The sequence below is a fragment of the Centroberyx affinis genome, unplaced genomic scaffold, assembly GCF_046629955.1.
Source record: "Centroberyx affinis isolate AG114_WGS23_722 - 3 ecotype Tasmania unplaced genomic scaffold, CSIRO-AGI_Caff_v1 ptg000122l_1, whole genome shotgun sequence".
NCBI classification, from domain to species: Eukaryota; Metazoa; Chordata; class Actinopteri; order Beryciformes; family Berycidae; genus Centroberyx; species Centroberyx affinis.
This window is the reverse complement of record NW_027278823.1, coordinates 747,856-771,878: the sequence shown is the minus strand read 5'-3', so window position 1 is coordinate 771,878 and position 24,023 is coordinate 747,856. Positions and strand designations below refer to the sequence as shown.

Genomic DNA, 24,023 nt, shown 5'->3' with positions numbered 1-24,023 from the left:
CTATTTGCTGCTCTGATTTGGAAAAGACATTTGTGTCTTTTCCAGGTTTAGTCTGGGCTAATTTGGATCTCCACTTGCTGAATGGGTATTAAGTAATTTATTTTATTTTTATCAACCCTATCAGTGACCAAGGAATTGCAACAGCATCTACAGCTCTCTGGCACAATATACCGTAGCCTGTAATGGACAGAAATATAAGTTACATTTTCACAATAGAATGAGTAAGCTAATTAGAGCAAAGATCCAAGAGAAAGGTCTAGTAAAGAAGTAATACAGTATATCATGATGCAACATCATACTGCTTTGTCATTCGATCTTTTTGGCTGGAGAATGAAATGTGTTGCAACACCAGCTGCTTGCTCATAGCATCATCCTCATTCATTGAGCAGTTGAAAACGTGAGGGAGGGTTTGCTTCCAAAACAGAGCAAGGGATGGAAAGAGTCAGAAATCTCAGCAAAGTAATCATTGAGTCACTGGAAATGATCAACAACCCTATCAAACCCCCACAGATATATTATGTGCTAATTTTGTGCTATGAAACAGTAAAATATCTTACGTAATGCACCTTTAACACAGCTAGAAACTCAAAGTATATGGATTCAACAGAAACACCTGTTGAGCTACATTTTAGAGCACTAGTTCACCTGGGTCAAAATACATAATGTAATGTCAACACACATATGAAGAGGATTCATTGACATAGCAGCTACCTCTGGCCCTCGGACCACCACCAGGCTGGCTCCCACCTCCCCCACCACTCTGCGGACCAGCAGCGTCTTCCCCACACCTGGAGGCCCCACCAGCAGCACCCCTCTGGGACAGGACACACCCAGAGAGCCCAGGGTGCCGGGATAAAGCAGGGGCAGCTGCAACATTTCTCTCAGGGAGGCACTCACCTAAAATACAATAAGAAAATAATTGTATATACGGTGAGAATATACAGATGTGTTGGGTCCTGCATACCAATATATCTATTTTTAGTGCAGAGAGGATGTTCCTCAATGATTGACCTCCTCCAGCCCCCCCACTGGGACCCGGTCCTGGTCCTGCAGCTGACTCCTGTAGTGCCTGAGGGTCTGGATGCCAGCTACCTCCACACCAGTTTTGGAGGTGATAAGTCCAGCATCAGCAGAATCCGGATTGATGTTTTCAACCACAACGTATGTAACCTCTGTATCAAAATCCCCGACGTTTATCACATGCTTCTTGTGCACGTATACACCTTTCAGCATGTCTTTCACAAGTTCGTGAACAAGGTGAGGCGGTGTGTTTTTCCTGAACTCCACACTCCGGACGACCACTGTCACCTTTACGCCTTTCAGCTTGGGACAGGTAACAGGTGTGAGCTGGGTGTGGTTGAGGGTGAGGTGTGCAGGTGGGGGAGAGGTCAGGCTGGGAGAGGAACATTTCAGGTCTATCTGAAGGAAGCCCTCTGCCAGGTCCGGTCTGGGCCAGGCGGTGCACAGGCAGGTTCCCCCAGGAAGAGACAGCAGCAGCGGGGAGCCCAGGCTCAGTCCCAGGCCGGACATCAGACCTGGACCCAGTCTGCATCTCTGAGAGCCCCGGTCTGCCGGATCCGCTGACAGCACTCTGAGAGACATCCTGCATCAGCAGCCACTGGCCTCACTGACACAGAAACACACGCATACTTCTACTCAGGGGGTGATGCTCAGGCTGTACAGTGCAGCACGTAAACAAACACACACACACACACACACACAGAGAGAGAGAGAGAGAGAGAGAGAGAGGAGAGAGGAGAGAGGAGAGAGAGAGATTAACGTTAGAGCTAATGGGTTGCCATTCTATTTGTTACATCGTTATCTTTAGCTAGGCTACGTGCTACTAGCTTTTGGTTATATTTTCATTAGCTATAAAAACATTTTAACAAACACTGTGACTCTTCTACTTACCGTAGCTGGTGTAAATACGAAAATGACGGCTAAAGTATCTGAATTAGCGGCACTGACAGCGTGACTACTGTTTACAAAAAACCCCATGTGGTGTGAAAAGGAGATGGCCAACCAAAACATTTTCCTGGTTGGTACTGGAAACAGGGAAAATCTGATTTCCTTGTTGCTATTTTGATTATTAAATAATTATAGAAGATTAAGATAATACATTTTCATTATATAATTGGATAAAGCACCATTACCTCGTTCAAATGACGTTAATCTGTAAAAGTCGTAAAAAACTAAGGTTTAGTTTTGGTCGTCCGGCTATCCGTAGTTTTAACAAACACCCCTGCTGCTCCTCTGGCGTCACCCTGTGTACAAAACAAGGAAATGCAGCCTAAAGTCTAAATATTATCCATTTAAAAAAAATTTTTTTTTTAAATTATGTGTATCATTTGACATTTGAGCTGATAAAACAGTGTGGGGGATTATGGTGAGATTGTCCACCTATTTATTAAAAACATCTATCATAAAGGAACATTTTGGCATTTCGATAAACACAATTTAAACATGAACCTTTCATTTATAAGTTTCCCAGTGTTTTGGAAGTGGTTGTAGTAGGAAACTTCGCTGCTTCCAATGTGGTCATGAGTGAAATCACGTGGCTTGCTATTTATATATAAATAGAGCCCGTGATATCGAAACTGCGGAAGGTCGTCCGTTCCCCCAACAAGCAAACCAAAATCCTGTCCGGGACATTTCACAGGTGATTTTGCCGCTGAGCTGCCGAAGCCCAGGGAAAGTTTAACAAGCAGCCTTCTCTCTCTGGAAAACTGAAAGGCAAGTCGAATAATGATAATGAAATCAGCCAGTCTATGAATGAATGAAACGTGGGTGACTGTAAACACACTGAGGGACACATAGCCTACTTACCGAGTGAGTGAGTGAGTGAATGAATGGATGAATGAATGAATGAATCGATGAATGAATGAAAGAAGGTGCACATGCATCATAAGCAAGAACTGGATATCAACAGGCCAGGCACTGCAAGTTTACACAGTCTCACATAGTATGTTTTGGAGTTGTGTGTTTGTTTTAGAGACCAGTGTCACTGAAGAGCACCATATCTCTTAGAGCTTTGCTGTAAAGATAGACTGTAAAGAAGTGTGTGTGTGTGTGTGTGTGTGTGTGTGTGTGTGTGTGTGTCCTGTGTCTCTGTGCCCTCTAAACCCACACCATCCTATGTGGACACTGTCTCTCTCTCCTGCCCACAGCAGCCAGGCCCGTCTTGGCACCGTCTCCCACTATGCCGTCATATTTCCAAATCTCGCGAACAAGTCTGGAGTGTGCGTGTGTGTATGTGTGTAATGAACCCTGGGCCCTATGTGTGTGTGTGTGTGTGTGTGTGTGTCACGTCCTGGAGAGCTGAAATGTCACTCTGCTGCTTCCACTAGGCCTTGCAACCGGGGGTGTTTGTGTGTGTGTCTGGGGGCTCAGGACCTACAGGGGAGAATATAATGTGGTTTGCTCTCTGGCAGCAGGAGCAGAAGTAGTGTTAACTTATCACCTACCTCTGCCTCTGTGTGTGTGTGTGTGTGTGTGTGTTTATACTCAGGAGCCAGTGAGTGGAGTCTCGGGGCAGACGCTCAGCGGCCATGTCGACCCTCCTGCGCTGTGTCTCCAGCTCTTCTGTCACTTTGATCCGGCGAGGTGTCCGTCACAGGATACCTGGCAGGAGGAGTTTCAGGACTTTCCCTGTGTTATGGGACCAACAGGCCTCCAAAGGTAGGAAACGCACAGCTCATTATCTCCCTGTTTAACCTTACAGTGTGTCTGCAGAGGACAGCCCGGCCCTGCGTGCTTTGATTTAGTTTTTCCTCTCCATCTCAGCTGAGGAATGAGAGCGTAACAGTTCACTTAAGGACAGATTCCCCCTGGCTGGACGAGTGGAAAACTCCACAGATCAAGCTCTGTTTGTTAGAGGCCTTCCCAAAATAGGGAGCCCGGTTCTGAAGCAGCTTAGCCACGCTCACTGTGCTCTCGGTGCTAACATGTGAGAACATGTGAGAGGTCAGTTAAAGGTGAAGTGCAAGTCTGGCTGCTCTGTGGCAGATTCTGCCCACAGACACTTTGTTTGTGGCATCGGGGTCGGCGGCGGTGAGCGGGTCACTGAGTGGTCTGTGTGTTTGTGGAAGTTTTGTTGACTTACTGAGAGCTTTAGGTTTGGATTTGGAGCATGTCTGACGGGCAGCGCAGGCCTCACAGTGTGGGCTGGCTTGCAGCCAATCAGCTGCTAATAATGTCTCCATGGCGGCGAGGTCACCGTGCCGTGTATGGAGAGAAATGTGAAACCTGACACTGTTCCCAGCTTCACTTTCTCAGTTGTACACGCATGCTCTCCTGTGTTTTTGCAAAAATGTAATAAAGGAACAAAAATTCCTTGAGTAGAATCCCATATTTATTATTTTTTCCTTTTTAGATTTCATGGTGTGTCATGGTACAGCTTACAAAAATCTAATGAGCTTTTTGGGGATAAAAGATCTTATTGGAGATTTTCATCTGAATATCAGTTTTAATCCCTGTGGATAATGCCTCACATTGCCATGTTTGTACTGTCGACTCAATTACCAGCGTGTGTGTGTGTTCAGGTGCGCTCTACAAGGACCTGGTGGTTGGCGTCCCTAAGGAGACTCTACAGACTGAGCGTCGTGTGGCGTTGTCTCCTGTGGGAGTGCAGGCACTGGTCAAACAGGGCTTCCAGGTGCAGGTGGAGACTGGAGCGGGAGACGAATCCAAGTTCTCTGACCAGCAGTACAAAGATGCTGGAGCCATGATCACTGATGCCAAGGGGGCCTTTGGCTCAGACCTGGTCCTCAAGGTTAGTGCAGCTGCACTTAGTCTTTTTATCAAGCGTTTGTCTGCTATAAAGACAATCCTGTGCCCTGCAGGGTTGGGGCCAATCATGAACTGAATTGAGAATTCATGGTCAATTCCTGGAGTTGGAATTGTAATTTCATCCAGCTCTAAGGAAATTAATTCCATGAAATTCCACTTGTAAGCGGTTTTCTTCACTCTCTCAACATTATAAATCAAACATTATGAATCAAATAAAAGACAGTTCAACAAATCAAATACATTTAATCATGTTTGTATTACAGTTACATCTTATGCATCAAATAGTTCCTGAAAGGTACCTTTTTAACATTTTATGATATTCAGTATTGATGATATATAACACTACAGATATGTGATAAGAAAAAAACAAAGACGTCCGTTTCCTGTAGGTTTTTTCCAATTCCTCAGTTGAATTGGAATTGAGTTCATTCATGACTTGATCCAAACCCTGGTGCCCGGTTTATCTGAACTAGCGTATTGTTGTCCATGATCTGCTGTAGGTTCGAGCCCCTGGTTTGAGTGAGGTGGACCTCCTGAAGCCTAAGTCCACCTTGGTGAGCTTCATCTATCCGGCGCAGAACCCAGAGCTGATGAAGAAGCTGTCAGAGAGGGAGAGCACTGTGCTGGCCATGGACCAGGTGCCCCGGGTCACCATCGCTCAGGGCTTCGACGCACTCAGCTCCATGGCTAACATTGCTGGGTAGGAAATATACGCTTGCATACAGATACTCATACATGTATGCTGCTGTCGTGTATACTTAGATGTGACTTGAGAGTTTCCTTCGTAGGTACAAGGCTGTGGTTCTGGCTGCCAACAACTTTGGCAGGTTCTTCACCGGTCAGATCACAGCAGCAGGAAAAGTTCCCCCAGCGAAGGTAACCACCTCCGCATTTTGCCAAACCAACTTGCATATAGAACGTATCGTACTTGCATTGCGATCCCATTTCATGCTATTCTGTCGCACCTCTGTCTTCCCACATTCCCTGTCCCTCTTCTAATAAAATATGTGCTGGTGGAGTGCCTCATTCTTCTCTTTAAAGTAACGTGTATGGATGTTTCTGTTGTGCGCAGGTCCTGGTTATCGGAGGTGGAGTGGCTGGTTTAGCAGCAGCAGGAGCAGCCAAGTCTATGGGAGCCATCGTTAGAGGATTTGACACCAGGTAAAGTATGAAAACCCTTACATTTCAAATCGTACTGACTTATGTATATTAGTTTTATTCTAGATCAACAAAGTGAATAATAATATTGGTGATAATATTAACCTCTGAGTGGTTTCTTGACGGTCAGACCGGCAGCTCTGGAGCAGTTCAAGTCCTTCGGGGCAGAGCCTTTAGAGGTAGACATCAAAGAGTCTGGCGAGGGGGTCGGAGGTTACGCCAAGGAGATGTCTCAGGAGTTCATTGATGCGGAGATGGCTCTGTTCGCCAAGCAGTGCAAAGAGGTCGACATTGTCATCAGCACTGCACTGATTCCAGGTGAGTCTCCTTGCCACCTACCCCTCTGTCTGTCTTTTCTCTCTGAAGATTATTTTTTATTCTTTCTTCCTCCACTTTCCTGTCTCACTGAATCGTGTTTTAGACGTTTTAGACTTTCCTGCCTCATTGGATCGTATTTTAGATGTTTGATGCGTCTCACCTGCCCTTGTCTTCTCTGTCCCTACGCAGGGAGGCAGGCTCCCATTCTGATCAAGAAGGAGTTTGTGGAGTCGATGAAGGACGGCTCGGTGGTGGTGGATCTGGCTGCAGAGGCCGGGGGCAACATTGAGACCACCAGGCCTGGACAGCTGCACATTCACAAGGTTGAGTACTGATGTGGAAAAGGAGACTGAGCATTTTTTTGCACAAGTTAGTTTAAATTAAATAGGAGCTGGGCGGCACGGTGGCTCAGTGGTTCGTACTGTCGCCTCACAGCGAGAAGGTTGTGGGTTTAAAATCTCCGTCCCAGTCCTTCCTGTGTGGAGTTTGCATGTTTCCTCCCACAGTCCAAAGACATTTCGTTTATTTGCCAAAGACAACAAGCAGCATTACCTTACAGCTTGTTCGTCAAGGGTAAGCCATAAAGTCACAGACTTATTTCCATTGTGGTCCTTATGTGCCCTTAAGTGTCCATAAGCATTACTATGTTTATGTACTGTATATGGTATATATTGTACACTCACCGGCTACTTTATTAGGTACACCTGCTCATTAGCCTGGAGCCTGCTGCTCCAAACAGTGACTCATGTGGCTGCAACTCAATATATAAAGCATGCAGACATGGTGAAGTGGTTTCATTTTTTGTTCAACCAAACATTACAATGAGCAAGATGCGTGATCTAAGCCACTTTGACTGTTGGTGCCAGACTTGTTGATTGTTGATTGGTGGTTCCAGCATCTCAGAAACAGCTGCCCTCCTGGGATTTTCACACACTACAGTCTCTAGAGTTTGCAGAGAATGGTGCCATAAACCAAAAAACATCCAGTGAGTGAAAACGCCTTGTTAATGAGAGAGGTCAGAGGGGAATGGGCAGACTGGTTCAAGCTAACAGAAAGGCAACAAATGCTCCAATAACAGCTCTTTACAACAGGAGTGTGCAGAAGGGCATTTCAGAACACACAAGGTGTTGGCTATTACAATAAATGGGCAGCAACAGATGACCAGCTGGTGACCAGTGAGTATATAAGATGTAGTATGTATATGATGTACAGTATATGTAGTACGTACACTACCAGTATAAGGTTTGGACACACCTGATTGAATGTATTATGTTTTTCATTCTCTTAAAGCCAGTTTGATCTAAAAGCTTATGCTTAAATGCTTGAAATTTGTTTCTTAGACATCAACTTCACTATTTATATTTGCCTTTGCCTTTTCATCAAGGCAAAAGGTGGCTACTTTAAAGAATCTAAAATATAAGATAGCTTTGATTTGTTTGAACACTTTTTTGATCACTGCATAATTCCATTTGTATTATTCATAGTTTTGATGTCTTTACTATTACTCTAAAATGTGGAAAATAGTAAAAATAAGGAAAAATGTGGTGTGTCCAAACTTTTTACTAGTGGTGTATATGATGGTTTGTTAAGCCCTTTGAGACATGCTTGTGATACAGGGCTATATAATTAAACATGACTTGACTTGAGTCTGAAAGTCTGTTTTAATGACTTTAATTAACAAATTTTTTTTTCTACCAGGGTGTAACGCACATCGGCTACACAGACCTGCCCAGCCGCATGGCCACCCAGGCCAGCACTCTGTATTCCAACAATGTGCTGAAGCTGCTCAAGGCCATCAGCCCAGACAAGGACTACTTCCACTACGAGGCCAAAGATGAGTTTGACTACGGAACGGTCGACCATGTCATCCGTGGGACTCTCGTTATGAAGGTGGGGTTTTTTTTATTGTTGTAACTGAGTATCTGCTGGCAGCCTCCGTCTCTGCTGGCATCTGTTAGCAGACCCTGTCATGCTAGAATACTGCGCCAAATAGGTACTAAAAGCCCGACCCCAGCTGGGAATAGCTCACGTTCGAATCAAGCAAGAATGTTATGAAGGTTTCAAAATATACTTTTCCAGGAATTTTGGCTTTGACACATTGTTTATGGCAGGGAAAGCAGGCAACCTCAGCAGGACATATCGGTTTACCCCTTGTTAAACTAAGCATTATTCAGGCCTCTTAAAGAGAATTTATCTTTCAAAACCACTGGTAACTGGTTCATGATTGCTGTTTGTTCACTATAATCTCCTATGCGATCTGTGACTCTGTGTTTGAATACTCCCATCATCAAGGCAAGATCCCACAATGTGAGACGCCAAACTCTTGATGCCTCTTTCTCACGCAAAACCCTCTTGGTCTTTCTTTCTTTCTCGTTCGCTCCTCTGTATTCTCACACTGGTTTGCTCTTATGTGTTTCTCGTGTGTCCAGGAAGGCCAGAACTTGTTCCCGTCCCCCCTCCCTAAGACGGCCCCCCCGGCCCCGGTGAAACAGAAATCAGTTGCTGAAATGGATGCTGAGAAGGCGGCTGTGGTCTCTCCCTTCAACCGCACCATGACCTCCGCCGGCATCTACACCGCAGGTCAGATACACACAAACAGCGGCTTGCAGGAGTGTTCAGACCCCTCGACTTTCTGCACATTTTGTTGTGCTATTAAGTTATTTCAAAAGGCATTCATTTGGGATTTTTAGAGTTCTATGCAAAGCACGCTATTCAATCAAAGTGAAAACAAAATTGTAGGAATGTTAAAGTTGTTTAACATTTCAGGTCATCTGTTACTCATATGTATTGTCATATTTTGGTTGTATTTAGCAGTTCTCTTTTTTTATGATTTAAAGTTTATTGCCATTTTTCAATTTTTAACACACAAAACACTCAGCACTGAACAGTTCTGAAAAACAATAACTAATATAAAGGTAAGGTATAATGATAATAGGAAGGAGGAAAAATAGAAAAAATAAAATACAATAAAAAAAAAAAATAGACAATAAATAATGAAACAAACATATGTTAAGTATTTAGCAGTTCTGAACAATGTTTTCCTTTCAAACTTTTTTTGTTTTTTAATTTGTCTTTCTCACTAACAAAGCTGAGACCAGGTCCCTTCACTAGATTTTAATGGGATTTTAAGGTGTAAGCTGGACCGTCCATCACAAGTACTTTAGCACAGTATGGGATATACTGTAATACTTGGAAGTTTCAGAGCAAATATAAACCATCATGCTCCCATCACTGTGAAAATACAGTTTTTCTTGTAAATTGCTCCATTGATTTCCATTAAAAATGGGCTGGAAAAACCCACTGAAACTGCACCTTCTCTAATTTCGACCACAGCGATTGGAAAGTCCTGTGCAAACATGAACATCAGCTGTCTCTCTGTAGGTGTCTCCACCTGTCTGGCTCTGGGCATCATCTCTCCCAACGCAGCGTTTACTCAGATGGTGACGACCTTCGGCCTGGCTGGGATTGTGGGATACCACACTGTGTGGGGCGTGACCCCCGCTCTGCACTCGCCCCTCATGTCTGTCACCAACGCCATCTCAGGTCAGGGGTCAAACAGCATCACCCAATATGAAACAGTTGTGTTTTGGTTTAGAAACCTGGTTTAGAGGTTTTGTGCTTAGAGATCTGTACTAGTGGACTTTAATATTAATTTATTATTTACTGCCATTCTGTCTCTCTCTCAGGTCTGACAGCAGTAGGAGGTCTGGTTCTGATGGGCGGAGGTCTCACACCCTCCACCTTGCCTCAGAGTCTCGCCCTGGCCGCCGCCTTTGTTTCCTCCATCAACATTGCTGGTTTGACCTTTGACACTTCCTCAAAAAATATAACAGTTTCACTCCCCATCCAATCAAATGAGGTGTGTAATTGTCCTGTTTCTATGTGTGCAGGTGGTTTTCTGATCACCCAGAGGATGCTGGACATGTTCAAGCGTCCCACCGACCCTCCTGAGTACAACTACCTGTACGCTCTGCCTGGGGCGGCGTTTGTAGGAGGGTACGGAGCATCACTGGCCGCTGGATACAGCATTGAGCAGGTGACAGGACGTTCAGCTTCTCACTACATTTGTTCTGGCTGAAAATATATTTAATGGAGTATTTGCTCCCAATCTGTTAACGGTTTAGGCTTGTTTGCAGTTCCAGTTTGTAACACAGAATGAAATCAATCAATTCTGTGGATGTTCTTTGTGTTGTTTATGTCCCATTTGGTTATCAATATGGCACACAATGCTCATCTAACCGTCCTGGAAGGGGGTCCCTCTCTGTGACCCCCCCCCCCCCCCCATGATTTCCTCCATTGGTTTTTGTGGGAGTTTTTCCTTGTTCTCATTAAGGGTCTAAAGTTAGCGGGTGTCGTTTTTCATTTATTGTGTTAATGTGAGCATGTGAGGCCCTTTGAGACTGTAACCATGATTAAGAGCTGTACAAATAAAGCTATCTTGTGATAATTGTGGTCTTAGATGATGTACCTGGGCTCAGGTTTGTGCTGTGTGGGGGCGCTGGCAGGCCTGTCCGCCCAGCGCACCAGTCGCCTGGGGAACGCCTTGGGCATGATGGGAGTGGCAGGGGGCATCGCTGCCACCCTGGGTTCCCTCAAACCCTCTCCAGAGCTGCTGTCCCAGATGTCTCTGGCCATGGCTACTGGAGGAACCATGGGTAGGTAGCCTGTTGCTTTTTTGGAAGAGGTAAAGCTCTCACTTGAGATATGGATAGTCATGCCAGTTTTTTGTTTTCATGCTGTTTCATTTGTGCTGCATGCTGCTGTGAATTACTACTCCAAAAAGGAATGGATTGGAAAATTCAAATTTTGTTCTTTTCAGCCATGACAAGGTGAATGGAGCGATCTCAACCAAACAATTGAGAGACATGAGTTCTATGTTACAATTACAATATATTACACTATCTGACATTGATTTATCATTTATTGCAGTGCCTTCTCATTTTGGTTCAGTACAGCTATCATTATCCTTTAGTATCCACTGCCACTAGGAAGCATGCAGTGCAGTGGCATGGCAAGGAGACAAAGGCTGTGGTAGAATAGGAGCTTTTCATCTGTGTTTCAGTCTAGACTAAGTTAAAACAAGAGTGTAAAGCTGGGGCACGTCTCCCCCCCCAACTCCCACAGTTGTTTACAGAACTTCAAGACCATGATGAATGTGTTACATGCCATTAACTTTGAATGTGATTTCTCGAGTCTTTGAAGAATGAGTGTGGATTTTCTTAAACGTAACGGAACATCGATCATCCTGTCCAAATACAGTGATGAGTTGATATCGTCATCATGCCTGAATGTGCTAGATGTTAATAGTATTTTTAGATAGCAGGATGATAAATTATGTTACACTCTGGACACACACACACACGCAAGCAGTTTGCTCAACCTTAAATTAGTAACTGTATACTTTAGAGAAAAATTATTATCTTTTTGACAACACACTTCAGAGCTTGCCTCGAGACTGTTTGGTTCCCTTTGAAGATGATGCCCAATATGAAGAGGGGAAGTAACTGAAAACAGGTGTCAGCCTTTTTACCAGCTGCACTCTAGTTTTTGTATTCAGACTTCAACATTAGTGGCTGATGCTTGATTTAGCCAGACACAATAGCTCATTGTCATTTACTGAAATCTGTGTTCTGCATCTTTTGTGTTTTACATTTTATTTACATCTCGACTGTGTTCCTTTCATCTCCTTTAGGTCTGACCATTGCCAAGCGTATAGAGATCACAGACTTGCCCCAGCTGGTGGCAGCCTTCCACAGCCTGGTGGGGCTGGCAGCCGTTCTCACCTGTGTTGCCGAGTTCATGATTGAGTACCCGCACCTGGACACTCACCCGGCCGCCAACGTAGTCAAGACTGTGGCGTATCTGGGCACCTACATCGGAGGGGTCACCTTCAGCGGATCACTGGTGGCCTACGGCAAGCTTCAAGGTGCCGGATCTTACTTTAAAAAGCAACACTGGCAGCACGCAATGTACATATAGATACTGTGCAGATGATGAGATATTAGAAAGTCAATAGTATGCCATTTACAAGTCTAATCCTTGTTCTTCAGTTCAGACAGACGTGCAAATATCTATATAAACACGCTGAGCTCTGTGTCCTCTGGTGCTGATTGTATCCTTTCATCTAGTTAAAGCCAAAGATCCTCTGGTAAATCCAGGCCTGGACCACGAGTTGCGTGTGTGTGTGTGTGTGTACGTGCTCATGCACTCATTCACATTGTAGTGTGACTGATAAAGAGGAACACATGAGAAGCTTTCTAGTAATTTTCTATGGGCAGTGGCAGTGGCTGCCTGGCTGTGGTTGATGGAGTGCTGCTGTCTGATCTGTGGACGGGACAGAGTCTCAGACGGCTGATTAGTGGCCTGGACAGAGGAGTCTGAGGACATTCCTCTGGGCTCAAAGACACTCCGCAACACCGAGGAAGAAAGCGAGCTCACATGTTTTATCTTGTCAAATTATTTCCCGTCAGCCCCACAGAAGAGGTTTTGATGTTTCTTCTTGGTTCTAGGCATTCTGAACTCCGCCCCCCTGCTGTTGCCAGGACGCCACATGATGAATGCTGGTCTGATGGCGGCGTCCGTGGGTGGCATGGTGCCCTTTATGCTCAGTTCCAGCTACAACACTGGCATGGGGTGTCTGCTTGGAGTGTCTGGACTGTCCACTGTTATGGTAAGTTCACACTGGGACAAAGAGGGAAATGTGACACATACAATACATTATAAAAATTATTATCAAGTCACTGATGATGACGATACACAATCTAAAACGTTTTACTGTCATTACAGATCATTGATTAGAACTCTATCCAGTATTTATCCTGTTGTTACACTCCATTTTGGGCAATTGGAATTTGAAAAAAAAAAATTATTTACTCGTTAGGGTTATAATTATTATATATATAATACAAAATAGATGCCATGCATGCTGGTTTCTAGCCAAGGCTAATTTGTAGCCCCTGTCCCTGGCTAGGCTTTTGGGGTTAAAACAGAAAGTACAAGAACATTAAGACTGGAAATAGTATAGAAACATTAAAAGACAATACAGGTAAGAACAGAGACTAAGATATAAGTAGTAAATATTGCTCCTTGCTTATTTCTGTACTGATGACTGTGGTTGTCCCTATAGGGTGTGACGCTGACAGCAGCCATCGGGGGCGCTGACATGCCGGTGGTCATCACAGTGTTGAACAGCTACTCTGGATGGGCGCTCTGTGCTGAAGGCTTCCTACTAGACAACAACCTCATGACCATTGTCGGCGCTCTGATTGGCTCCTCCGGTGCCATCCTCTCCTACATCATGTGTGTGGTGAGTAGACAGTAGACACACACATCTATATCACACACACACTCATACACACACCACAACCACCATCATCCTTATCAGTTTATTACAGTATGTGACCAATTATTGATCCCGCCCCCATATCTCTCTCTTCCAAGGCAATGAACCGCTCCCTGCCTAATGTGATCCTGGGTGGGTACGGCACCACCTCCACAGCAGGGGGGAAACCCATGGAGATTGTTGGCACTCACACTGAAGTCAATGTGGACCAGTCCATTGAGCTGATCAAAGAAGCCAACAACATCATCATCACACCAGGTACATACATGCAACACAGGGAACATTGTATCAGTATCCAATGGGCATCAATAAAGGCTGTCCTTTCAAGCAGAATCGGGTTCTGTATGAAACATTTAATAAAGAGACAAGAGCAGATTTAGAGTTGTAATTTAAAACTTCCTAACTAACTCATACAATTGGATGTGTTATGTCTTCATCTTAATTTTTTCTTTTTGGTGGCCACATGGTAACAATGTCAAGTTTCAAATGACCTTAAGTCATCAACATCCAGAAACAGCAGGAAAACTTTGTAGAAGTTAAGACGCTACCATTTTGTGTAGAGCCAGTGTAACAGGCAGCCAATCAACAGCCTGTTTGACACAGCTTTGATTTGATTGGCTCATAATACAGAGCTTTGATTTGATTGGCTCATGGTCAACGAGAGTATACAGTGGCCAGCAGCGACAAAGGTTGAGAACAGGCAGACCAAAGACTGTAACTGAGCCATTCAAATCTTATTGTCTCAAAAGGTTACCAGCCAGAGTGGCAGGTGGTCCTTATTTGATTTATCTACCAAAGACAAATTTGACCGGCCTTTTGCTTTTGACAGGTGTTCGTTTCAAACCCTGCATACATACAAACACAAGCAGTCAAACCCTCTGGCTACAGTAGCACCATGGGCAGCCCAACCTGCTCCTTTCCAGCATCAAGTGCAGCCAATCCTCACAAACACTGGAGCCTGTGGGAGAGTTGGGTATAGAGGGAACCTTTGGGTCCACATCAGAGAAACTAAGATGGGGCACACCTGTGCTGTGAAACTCTCTCACCACAGGGCAGCATGCATCCTCTTCAGTACTCCAGATGCTGCTTTTAGACTGTCAGGATCAATAAGACACACCTGACGAAAGGGCTGATTGCATGTACTGCCTTGCCAAAATGGGGGATCAGGATCAGCTCCAGAAGAGCTAGAAGCTCTACAGGAGGAGGATAGATATGGAGAGACATGGTTGGTAACCATGAGAGGGAGCTGTTTGTCCAGAAATGATCCCACAGCTAGCTGGTCCCCAGTGACACACAAATACAGTGTTTCAGTACTAGATGTTTGTTACAGTAAGAGAAAAGGATGGTGAGTTTGTTTTGTGAGTGAAGCAGTGACTACCCCTTCCTTTTATCAAGTTAAAGCCAAACTGGTCTGAAGACTGAGGATGACCAAGAAGGACGTGCTTAGATCACTTACAGACTGTCTTTGCTGTTCTTTTCTGATGGCTCAAACCAACGCACCAAGGGCAGCTGTGTGGTCCGACACGCTGGTTTGATTACAGAAACAGTGAAAAGTCATGAGAGCTATTCAGCCCAGACTCATACTTCTCCATGGACTGTCAACAACAAAGCATGGCAGTGAGGAAACAGAAGGCTCTAGTTGTCTGGGGAGTCGGAGGATATGAGTTGGGGCTGACTGGGTTGGACTGCTTCAGAGAGACTTGATTAGGGGCAACACTGAACTCTACAAGATACCCGACCACCGGGGTTAAACAGGGGTTATGCAGACGCAGGGAAAGGAGTTCTTTGCACGCAGGGCACCCAAATCCACACCGCACATATACACACATACACACGCATACATTTCCGACAAAGAAGGTTTTCCCTTCAATAATGTCTCCCAGACCATTGAACCCCTATGATTTAATAGAGAAAGGAGACTGTGGTGATGGGGACGACTGAGCAGGCAGAGGATCGGAGAGATAGGGAGAGGAGTACAAAGGAAGGAATGTAGGGAAGAAGAAGAATCCCTGCTGGTTCACTGTGTTTGATTTAAGAATTAACAGTGGATTTTGAATAGCTGTCAAGTGGTATGTTTATTCCAATGCTGCAATGCCTATTTAAAAGAAAAAGACCCATAATGGAAAATCCTATTTCATAAAACACCATTTAACTGCAGTGCCATAGGCAATCATGGATGGATTGTAAGATCATCAGTATACTGTATGTTCATTCTGTGTGTACGTGTGTGTGTGTGTGTGTGTGTGTTTAGGTTGGGGTCTGTGTGCAGCAAAAGCCCAGTACCCAATTGCAGACATGGTGAAGATGCTGACGGAACAGGGCAAGAGTGTCAGGTCAGTTTCTACACTCATACACTTCATGTCATTATCAGACAAAACAATTGAGATTTATCACCCAAATATACTGGAAATAACTTTCTTATTAACTACAGCACACTGCATTACTGTCTAATAGGTTGGATTACACCTGCACCTGTTTAAGATGCTGCTTGTCTCTTCTTTTATTTGAACTTGCCCTCAAGGTTGAAAATCACATTCTGGACTTTTTTAATCAATTAGGCAAAAACAACTCCCTCAGATCCCCAATAGCTTTCCTGACGCTCAAACAGAGTCTTTTTTTTGGCTCTTTGACCCTTATCAAAATTGCCTTATTTAAATTATATATAATTCCATAGACTCCTGGACTTCTCTAATCTCAAAAATAATAGGAATGGACTTTGCCCAATGATCAGTGGGACCACATCCTAGATTTGGTCCATTCTTCTTCATTGTGTGTGTGTGTAAGGCAGCATGGCTTGCTGCAATTCAAGATCCTGCTGAGTCCGCTACACAAATGCTTAATTGGCAAAACATGAATGATGCCTGTAGCAGGTGGAAGCAATCTCCCACCAATCTTGTCCATATGTTTTGGTCTTGTCAACTGAATATTGAACTAATATATTTGAAACTACCATGTTGTCAGTATTGATATTGATCCCAATCCGGTTACAGCCCTATTTGGAATTTCTGAGTCTAATATGCCTGCTGCTATGCAGACAGTTTATTCACCACTTTATTGGCTAGATGGCTTATTCTCCCCAAATAATGTCTCCTACAATAAGCAAACGTTGTGTAGCACTAAAGAAAATTATATTCTCTCACTCTCACTTTTTTTTTTGTCTGTTTTTACCATATTTACATATGTGCTTAGTCTTTACCTTTTTCTGGATGGATGGGTAAGTGGCTGATATCATCCTGTTAAAGTGATAAACATTTGCATTATCCAAATAAAGTGAAAAACTGGAAACTACTCGCCAACATCTCCTGTACAGCATAAATGTTTGGTATTAAGGGGAGAGAGGCAGGGCACAAGCTTTTCATTGCATTGAAAAGTACATTTGTATTTTTTATTTTTTTTTCTAATACACTTGACATTAAACTTGAACTTGTTAAAGCAGAGAAAGACAAGAGTGCGTTATGACGTGTGATATGACACGTGTACTGGGACTGGGCGTCATTGATCAAAAGGTAGTGAGGTTTCTTCAATAATAAAAAGGAATATATTGTTGATTAGTGATGGTTTTCTGTGTCTACGTGCATTAGGTTTGGTATCCACCCAGTGGCTGGTCGTATGCCAGGCCAGTTGAACGTCCTCCTGGCCGAGGCCGGTGTTCCCTATGACGTGGTCCTGGAGATGGATGAGATCAATGAGGACTTCCCAGGTAAACTGGTGTTGACCATGACTCATACAGAGATCATAGTTTACAATATTCTGCTACTCCATGGCTGTCACTTCAGCTGGAAGGTGGGGGATAATATTACTAAATCAGCATATGTGTAATAAATGCATCCCCTTTCATCTGTGCTTGGAGAGACCTAATGTTGATTGCATATTGATGTTTAGACATGCCATGTATCAGGGCAACAGACTGTTTTCTTAGTAACCAGGCATGCACTCCGAGACACATGGTTCTGTTTATGACAGAGGGAGATAAGTGTGGTGCGGGGGAACCCAGTAACGTTAGCAGGGACAGTTGCAGCGCACTTTATCAGTGGTTCGTTGGGTTGTTCTTCATCTGAATTGCGTATAAAAGTTTTAATGTTTGTCTGTGACCCGCAGAGACGGACCTGACATTGGTCATTGGCGCCAATGACACCGTGAATTCTGCAGCACAGGAAGACCCCAACTCCATAATTGCTGGCATGCCTGTCCTGGAGGTGTGGAAGTCCAAGCAGGTGGGTATCTTTTTTTTTTTTTTCAAAATTATCAGCACAAGATACATTGATGCACCTTTTGCTGCATGATACAAAAAGTGACCATAAAAAGCGTCTTTTTGTCTTCCCTCCAGGTGATAGTGATGAAGCGTACCCTCGGCGTGGGCTACGCTGCAGTAGATAACCCCATTTTCTACAAGCCCAACACATCCATGTTGCTGGGAGATGCCAAGAAGACATGCGACAGCCTGCAAGCCAAGATCAGAGAGGCCTACTACTAGTTATCCCTCATTAGCTTACATCATGCATTTCTCTTCAAGACAAAGGCAGGTCGACAGGTACTGCCCAGTATGGGCATGTAGGATATATATATTTTCAACTTTAAAACCTGATAGAGAACAGATTTATTGGGTCTTCAACAAATGTGATTATAATGTAATGCTGTATCAAAGGTGCCCAAAATTCATTAAGATGATTTCCTTGAAATTGAGGGATATAAATAATACAAATGCATGTACTAACTGATTTGTAAATAAAAACATATTTAAATGTGGTCAATCTGAATTCCATTTCATATTATTGCATTTCGTATTTTAAAGTTTTAACTCATAGGTAGCTGTAACTGAATACTGGACAAAAGTGAGAAGAACACACGGATTGGCAAAAAAACATGAGCTTATGCTAAAAACAAAGAATTGGCTTCACTTAATTTAACATACAAATTAACTGCAATTTCCAAAAGGCGCAACCTGTTATAATTTCAGAAATCAGACATTAGGTTTAAAGAATGATCAAGACAGTACTGCGCCTCAAACACTCATCCCTTAATTTCAGTAGATACCTCAGATGTTTTGTTTGCAGCCGGTTTTGTTCAGTTTTTGGATTGCCACTTTGCCAGTCTTTGCTGCTGTTGTAGAATTTTGATTTATGATTTTAGTCTGTTTCTTCACTTTATTATTAAAAACACACGCCATCCAGGTTTACACTTTTTAAATCATTTGTATTTTGATACAAGTGTCACAATATCCATTACAAAATAAAACATCACTCATTTAATAATAAAAGTGAACTCGACATGATCTGTCTTGGCAGATAAATCCACTCTTTAGCTGCAGTTCGTGACAGTTATTTGTAGCTGCTTTCATTCTTTCCTCACAGCATTCCTCAACATTTTCCAGCAGAAATCTTGGCTTTGGTGATGAGTGAGTGCAGGTAGGAGTAGAAGAAGAGGAGGTTATCATATTCTCCACTGTACTCCTGAGCCAGGCAATGCTTATGGTAGTCCTTTAGGAAGTAGTAAATAGCTTCAATAGTAGACAGGTAGGTGTCTGGCTTGCCCTTCTGATGGCGCCAGAAACACGTTTTCCTCATCTTCAGCTCCACCTGCAGCAAAGCTAGAGCACAACATGTGTCAGTCAGAATGCACACGGGAACACTGGGTGAGGTAATGTTAAACAGCGTTGTGGGTGAAATAAGTTTGCCCCTTATAATGACCAGTACTCAGAGCTCTTTGAAAGGCTGCATAAATGCAATCTCTCATAATTACCTTGCAGCCTCTCGTCTGTGATGATCCTGTTGGTCTGGTTCCATGTGCTGTCGATGAAGACCACCCTCTGGAGGGGATACACCCTTGACTCCGAGCCCTTAGCTTCATCTGGGGTCCTTGACCCCAGGTCTTCAGCAATGTGTGTAGCCCCCAGTGATTCCTCGCTTCTCAGCCTCTTCGGGCAGGGCTCATCAGAAGAGTCATGTGACCTGCTGTCAGCCCTATGGTGCAAACACTGCATCATGTCATGTATTGTGACTGACCCTGGACCAGGGAACACCAACACCACCTGGACAGAGTAGAGTGACAACTACGAGTCAGAGTGGAATAGTAACATACAAAACTAGACAAAGTATACACTCACTGAGCACTTTATTAGGAACACCTGTACACCTGCTTATTCATGCAATTATCCAGTCAGCCAATCATGTAGCAGCAGTGCAATGCATAAGGTCATGCAGATACAGGTCAGCAGCTTCAGTTCATGTTCACATCAAACATCAGAATGGGGAAAAAATGTGATCTCAGTGACTTTGACCGTGGCATGGTTGTTGGTGCCAGACGGGCTGGTTTGAGTATTTCTGAAACTGCTGATCTCCTGGGATTTTCACGCACAACAGTCTCTAGAGTTTACACAGAATGGTGCGAAAAAAAACAAACATCCAGTGAGCTGCAGTTCTGTGGACAGAAACGCCTTGTTGATGAGAGAGGTCAGAGGAGAATGGCCAGACTGGTTGGAGCTGACAGAAAGGCAGCAGTAACTCAGATAACCTCTTTACAACTGTGGTGAGCAGAAAAGCAACACGTCGAACCTTGAGGCGGATGTCACTTTGGTAGCCGGTTGACCCTGAGCTGAAAGCTGATACCTACCCAGTATTAGTAAGGTGTTCCTAATAAAGTGCTCAGTGAGTGTATTTTCTAAAAGAAAATCTATATGCTTGCTTGTGTAGTGTGGTAATTTATATATGCTCAAATTTATATGTAGTAAATACAAATTCAGTATATTATGAGGAGAAAAATCAAGTTGAAAAAAACTGAAAAAATGGGAGCACTTCATGGAGTAATCAAATAAAAGAGATTAGAGAAGAAAAGCACAAATGTTTCTCAGAATGTTTCTCGGTTTTTAGCTTAAGCTATCAAGTAGTAGCTGATGAAGTTTGACCAGAAGAATAACAAGTAGCAGGAGTATGAAGACAGTAAAGTGTAATGCTTCACGAGACAACACTTGAAAAGACATTAGAAGGGTTGTTTGAAATCCATCATATCAGGATTCAGGATAAGAAGCAACTAACTTTGTCCCTTTCATATTCAGGTATGCAGGGGTAAGTGTATATGGTGACGTCACTGGGAGCGAGGATCTTGGCGTGGATTGCAGTGCTCTTGCCGTCTGTCTCATTGGGATGCTTGATGATGTCTATCTTCACAGGGAGCTAAGCACAAGATACAGAGAGTCTGGTCAAGATAGTTACATTTTAACTACAAAGGAGTTCACGGGAAAAAAAATGTGCACAAAGTTTCACGAATCATACATAAAAGACCTTTCCTCCATATAAAGACAGTACTGCTACTCCATCTGCAGGCTTTTCTTAAAAGAACAATCAAGTGAGCCTAACCTCTCACTGACCTTGATTGATGGGATTTCTTGCTGGTTGACACCCACTAATGAGCAGCATGTGTAGCAGAAGAACATCCTTGATCCTCCACATTTAGAACACTTCAACCTGCCCTTCTGCTGTGCTTTCTCTAGCACTGCATGTGATGCCAAGTTTAGATGTTGGAGAGGCTGCTCGGCAAGATCATGGGTGTCCGATGAATCACTGGAGGCTGTTGTTTTGTCAGGGCAACTGGGATGGAGATGCTGGTCCTGATCCAGGCTACTCATGTCGTGCTCTTAAAATGTTGACAGACTGAGCCGGAGGAACTTGTTCAAGTATATGGGCCGAACATTAACAGCTGAAGGGGAATGACACAACAAATAACGGAAATATTAGCAGACACAGATATATATGTAGTGTGTATATGATGTACATGAAGTATGACATATATGTAATATGTATACATGATGTAGTATGTATTTGACATGTATGTGATGGTATGTCAAGCCCTTTGAGACATGCTTGTGTTGTGATAAAGGGTTATATAAATAACCATGACTGGACTTGACTTGATACATACAGTATGTCCATCATTTAAATCTTTTCATAAGTGGGGGCAAGTGAAATAGTATGACAACCGAACAGCCAAGCTATGGGTAGTTTTTTGTGCTACCCTTCTTAAAAATTCCAGTTTTTCTTTTTCAGACAGGTGACAGTACTGAGAAAGACAGGAAATATGGGAAAAGCTTGCAACTTGGCATGAAACAAGATCCAAACCCATGTTATCGCGTGTATGTGGTTCCAGCATCAGCACGGCACAGACTAGTAATGCATAGTGTTTAGTGAGACTACACCAGAGCTGACAAAGACAGGAGAAGGGAACCCCCGTCACAGGGAGCTGTTGTTACCTGCCATCAGACTACTAGCTTGTGTGAGTGAGAAAGCTAGTGACTGAATGTGTGAAGTAAACACGAATTACCAGCCTAAAACCAGCATTTCGCATTTGCGAAGATCAGTGCACACCATGCCATGACTTTCAAGCAGCTATCTAACGTAATGTCTTTCTGTATCATTCTCTTTCTCTTCACTTTAGCCCCATGTGACATAACCAGCATGTTTCCCTGTTAGCTAACGTTAGCTTGCAGTTTACGCACTACTAACGTTACAGCACTAATGTCGGCTAACAGCAGAAACAGATACGTTAGACAAGACGAAGAAGAAACACTGACAACGTCGGCACAATGAGGTTAGCACCAGGTAACACGTTTCCACTCGTTACTCACATAATAATCACAGTAAGCTGTTGTTGCTAGCGACACCCCTTTCAGATGCACAGCTAGAGAGAGCAGTGTGCGTTTCTTCTTCTACGCCGGAAGTACAGCTCCATATCAGGGAATGTGTTTTTTCCGTGGTTGGTTATCTGTTGCTTAGCAACATATGTAAGACGTGTGTTGTTACCTGTGATACCAACGTCTTCTATGCTTTCACCACAACTGCTGGTCAGCAAGAAATATGGCCAAGGCAGTCGATAATGAAGAGGACCTCATTGATAGTTATAAAAAATTTATCAAACAACAAAGACTGGTAACGTTAAGATCCAAAATATGAATTTAGGACCTTGGGTTAACCCTGGTTTGAACTCGTCTTTCATTTGCTAGTTAGCTAGCGTTAGCGTGAACTTACATTAGCTGACTTTTTAAGGAAAACAAACTTGGCTGATGGCACTCCAACATTAAATCTTTGTCGAGGTTAACGGTAGCTGTTGCAGGGTCAAATGGGGTTACATTAGCAGCCAATAACCAACTCCACGGTTAAAGATAACACGGTGTTATGTATGTCTAGTGCCAAAAGCACCAAAGGACCTTTTTTTTTTTTTTTTAACTTAGGATTGTTTATTCTGTTAAATATATTGAAATTTCCGTAGCTCGCTTCAATAGTTGTTCTGAGACTGTTACAAGAGAAGCAAACTATTGAAATTTGAATGTTATAAAAAAAATAATAATAATAATAATAAATTGGAAAGTGAGAACTGTAAAATGTAAATGCTGTAATTTAATAAATACAAATTCCTATGACATCTCATGTAAAAAAACAACAACAGACGGATACAATGAGAATGAATTTGGTCTTTGAAAACACTGAAAAATATTTTTCACACAAATAGAAATTAAAGGTCGTAAACAAGCCTTCAATTTCCTTCATGTTTACAAATGTATTCCTGTGGATTACTGTGCTCTTATACATTTTATTTATAAGTAAATGAAGATCTAAAAACATATATCCATAAAATATTAAATAAATACTAATTTTGTCCTCTCTTTGTGGACTGCCAAAAGAGACTCTGCTAATGTCTTATTCCACTTACAACCCATTCAGCAGTTCCCTATCCACTATGTGAACAATCCACTTCATTGAATACAGTGCAAGTTTTGCTGTTGTTTAGTGGAAGTTTATAAAGGATCTTTGAATTTGGATGAACCTGCTTTTTTCTATACTGAGAACAGAAACCCACTGATGAAAGTCATGATGTGGTCACTTCCTGACCATTTTGATTAAAAAACAATTTGATGTCAGTATAATCTCAAGTTTAAAATGTTCATGTTTTCTGCTTCCAGACTGAATGGCCCGTGACTGAGGGAAATCTAACAGAGCTGCCATCAGACGTTGTTGGTTGCAAATCGTCAGAAGACATACTTGATTATTTGAGGATGAAAGTGCCTTTCCCAGTGGACACTACTCTCTCCATTTACACAAGTCTTGATGAGCTGCTGGTAAAGCTGAAAAAACACGTGTCCACCCTGTCACAAGCACAAACCAAAAAGACAGAGCTTGACACCAGAAAGTGTAAGTAAAATATTAGTGATCCTGATGCTAATAAGGCAAACAGAAAATCATGATAACTGCCTGTGAAATTGTGAATAATTTGAATATTGTTCATTCCATGTTTTAGTTGATGAACTGGTGGAAAAAGCCCGTAGAAAAATCAAACAACAGGTAGGTAAAAATCAGCCTGCTATTGCTACTCTCTTTATTTTTCTAAAACAATACATAATACTGTATAATAACATGCTATATTTGATGTA

General features: G+C 43.1%; 3 protein-coding genes across 3 annotated transcripts; 1 reads left to right on the top strand and 2 right to left on the bottom strand.

Annotated features, from left to right (window-relative positions):
- Positions 1-711: 711 nt before the first annotated feature.
- On the bottom strand, positions 712-1,998 carry LOC139651709 (ATPase family gene 2 protein homolog B-like; the record flags this gene model as incomplete). The annotated part of the gene is made up of 3 exons (XM_071528723.1): positions 1,912-1,998; positions 1,012-1,675; positions 712-897 (listed from the first exon to the last, which is right to left on the bottom strand). Coding segments are annotated over exons 2-3 (777 nt in total), but the record flags the coding sequence as incomplete, so codon positions are not given.
- A 615-nt stretch (positions 1,999-2,613) lies between these two features.
- Positions 2,614-18,351, top strand: LOC139651671 (NAD(P) transhydrogenase, mitochondrial-like). The gene is made up of 22 exons (XM_071528685.1): positions 2,614-2,733; positions 3,509-3,678; positions 4,542-4,771; positions 5,289-5,488; positions 5,577-5,664; positions 5,861-5,949; positions 6,077-6,264; positions 6,454-6,587; positions 7,963-8,154; positions 8,694-8,844; positions 9,646-9,807; positions 9,951-10,061; positions 10,155-10,300; positions 10,724-10,919; positions 11,957-12,190; positions 12,774-12,934; positions 13,391-13,570; positions 13,705-13,864; positions 15,858-15,939; positions 17,188-17,306; positions 17,705-17,820; positions 17,934-18,351. Exons 2-22 carry the CDS (start codon positions 3,549-3,551, stop codon positions 18,078-18,080), a joined length of 3,216 nt encoding a protein of 1,071 aa, XP_071384786.1. The 5' UTR covers positions 2,614-2,733; positions 3,509-3,548; the 3' UTR covers positions 18,081-18,351.
- Positions 18,352-18,604: 253 nt separating this feature from the next.
- dtwd1 (DTW domain containing 1) lies at positions 18,605-22,278 on the bottom strand. The gene is made up of 5 exons (XM_071528740.1): positions 22,224-22,278; positions 20,970-21,298; positions 20,638-20,775; positions 19,346-19,634; positions 18,605-19,193 (listed from the first exon to the last, which is right to left on the bottom strand). Exons 2-5 carry the CDS (start codon positions 21,225-21,227, stop codon positions 18,964-18,966), a joined length of 915 nt encoding a protein of 304 aa, XP_071384841.1. The 5' UTR covers positions 21,228-21,298; positions 22,224-22,278; the 3' UTR covers positions 18,605-18,963.
- Positions 22,279-24,023: the final 1,745 nt, after the last annotated feature.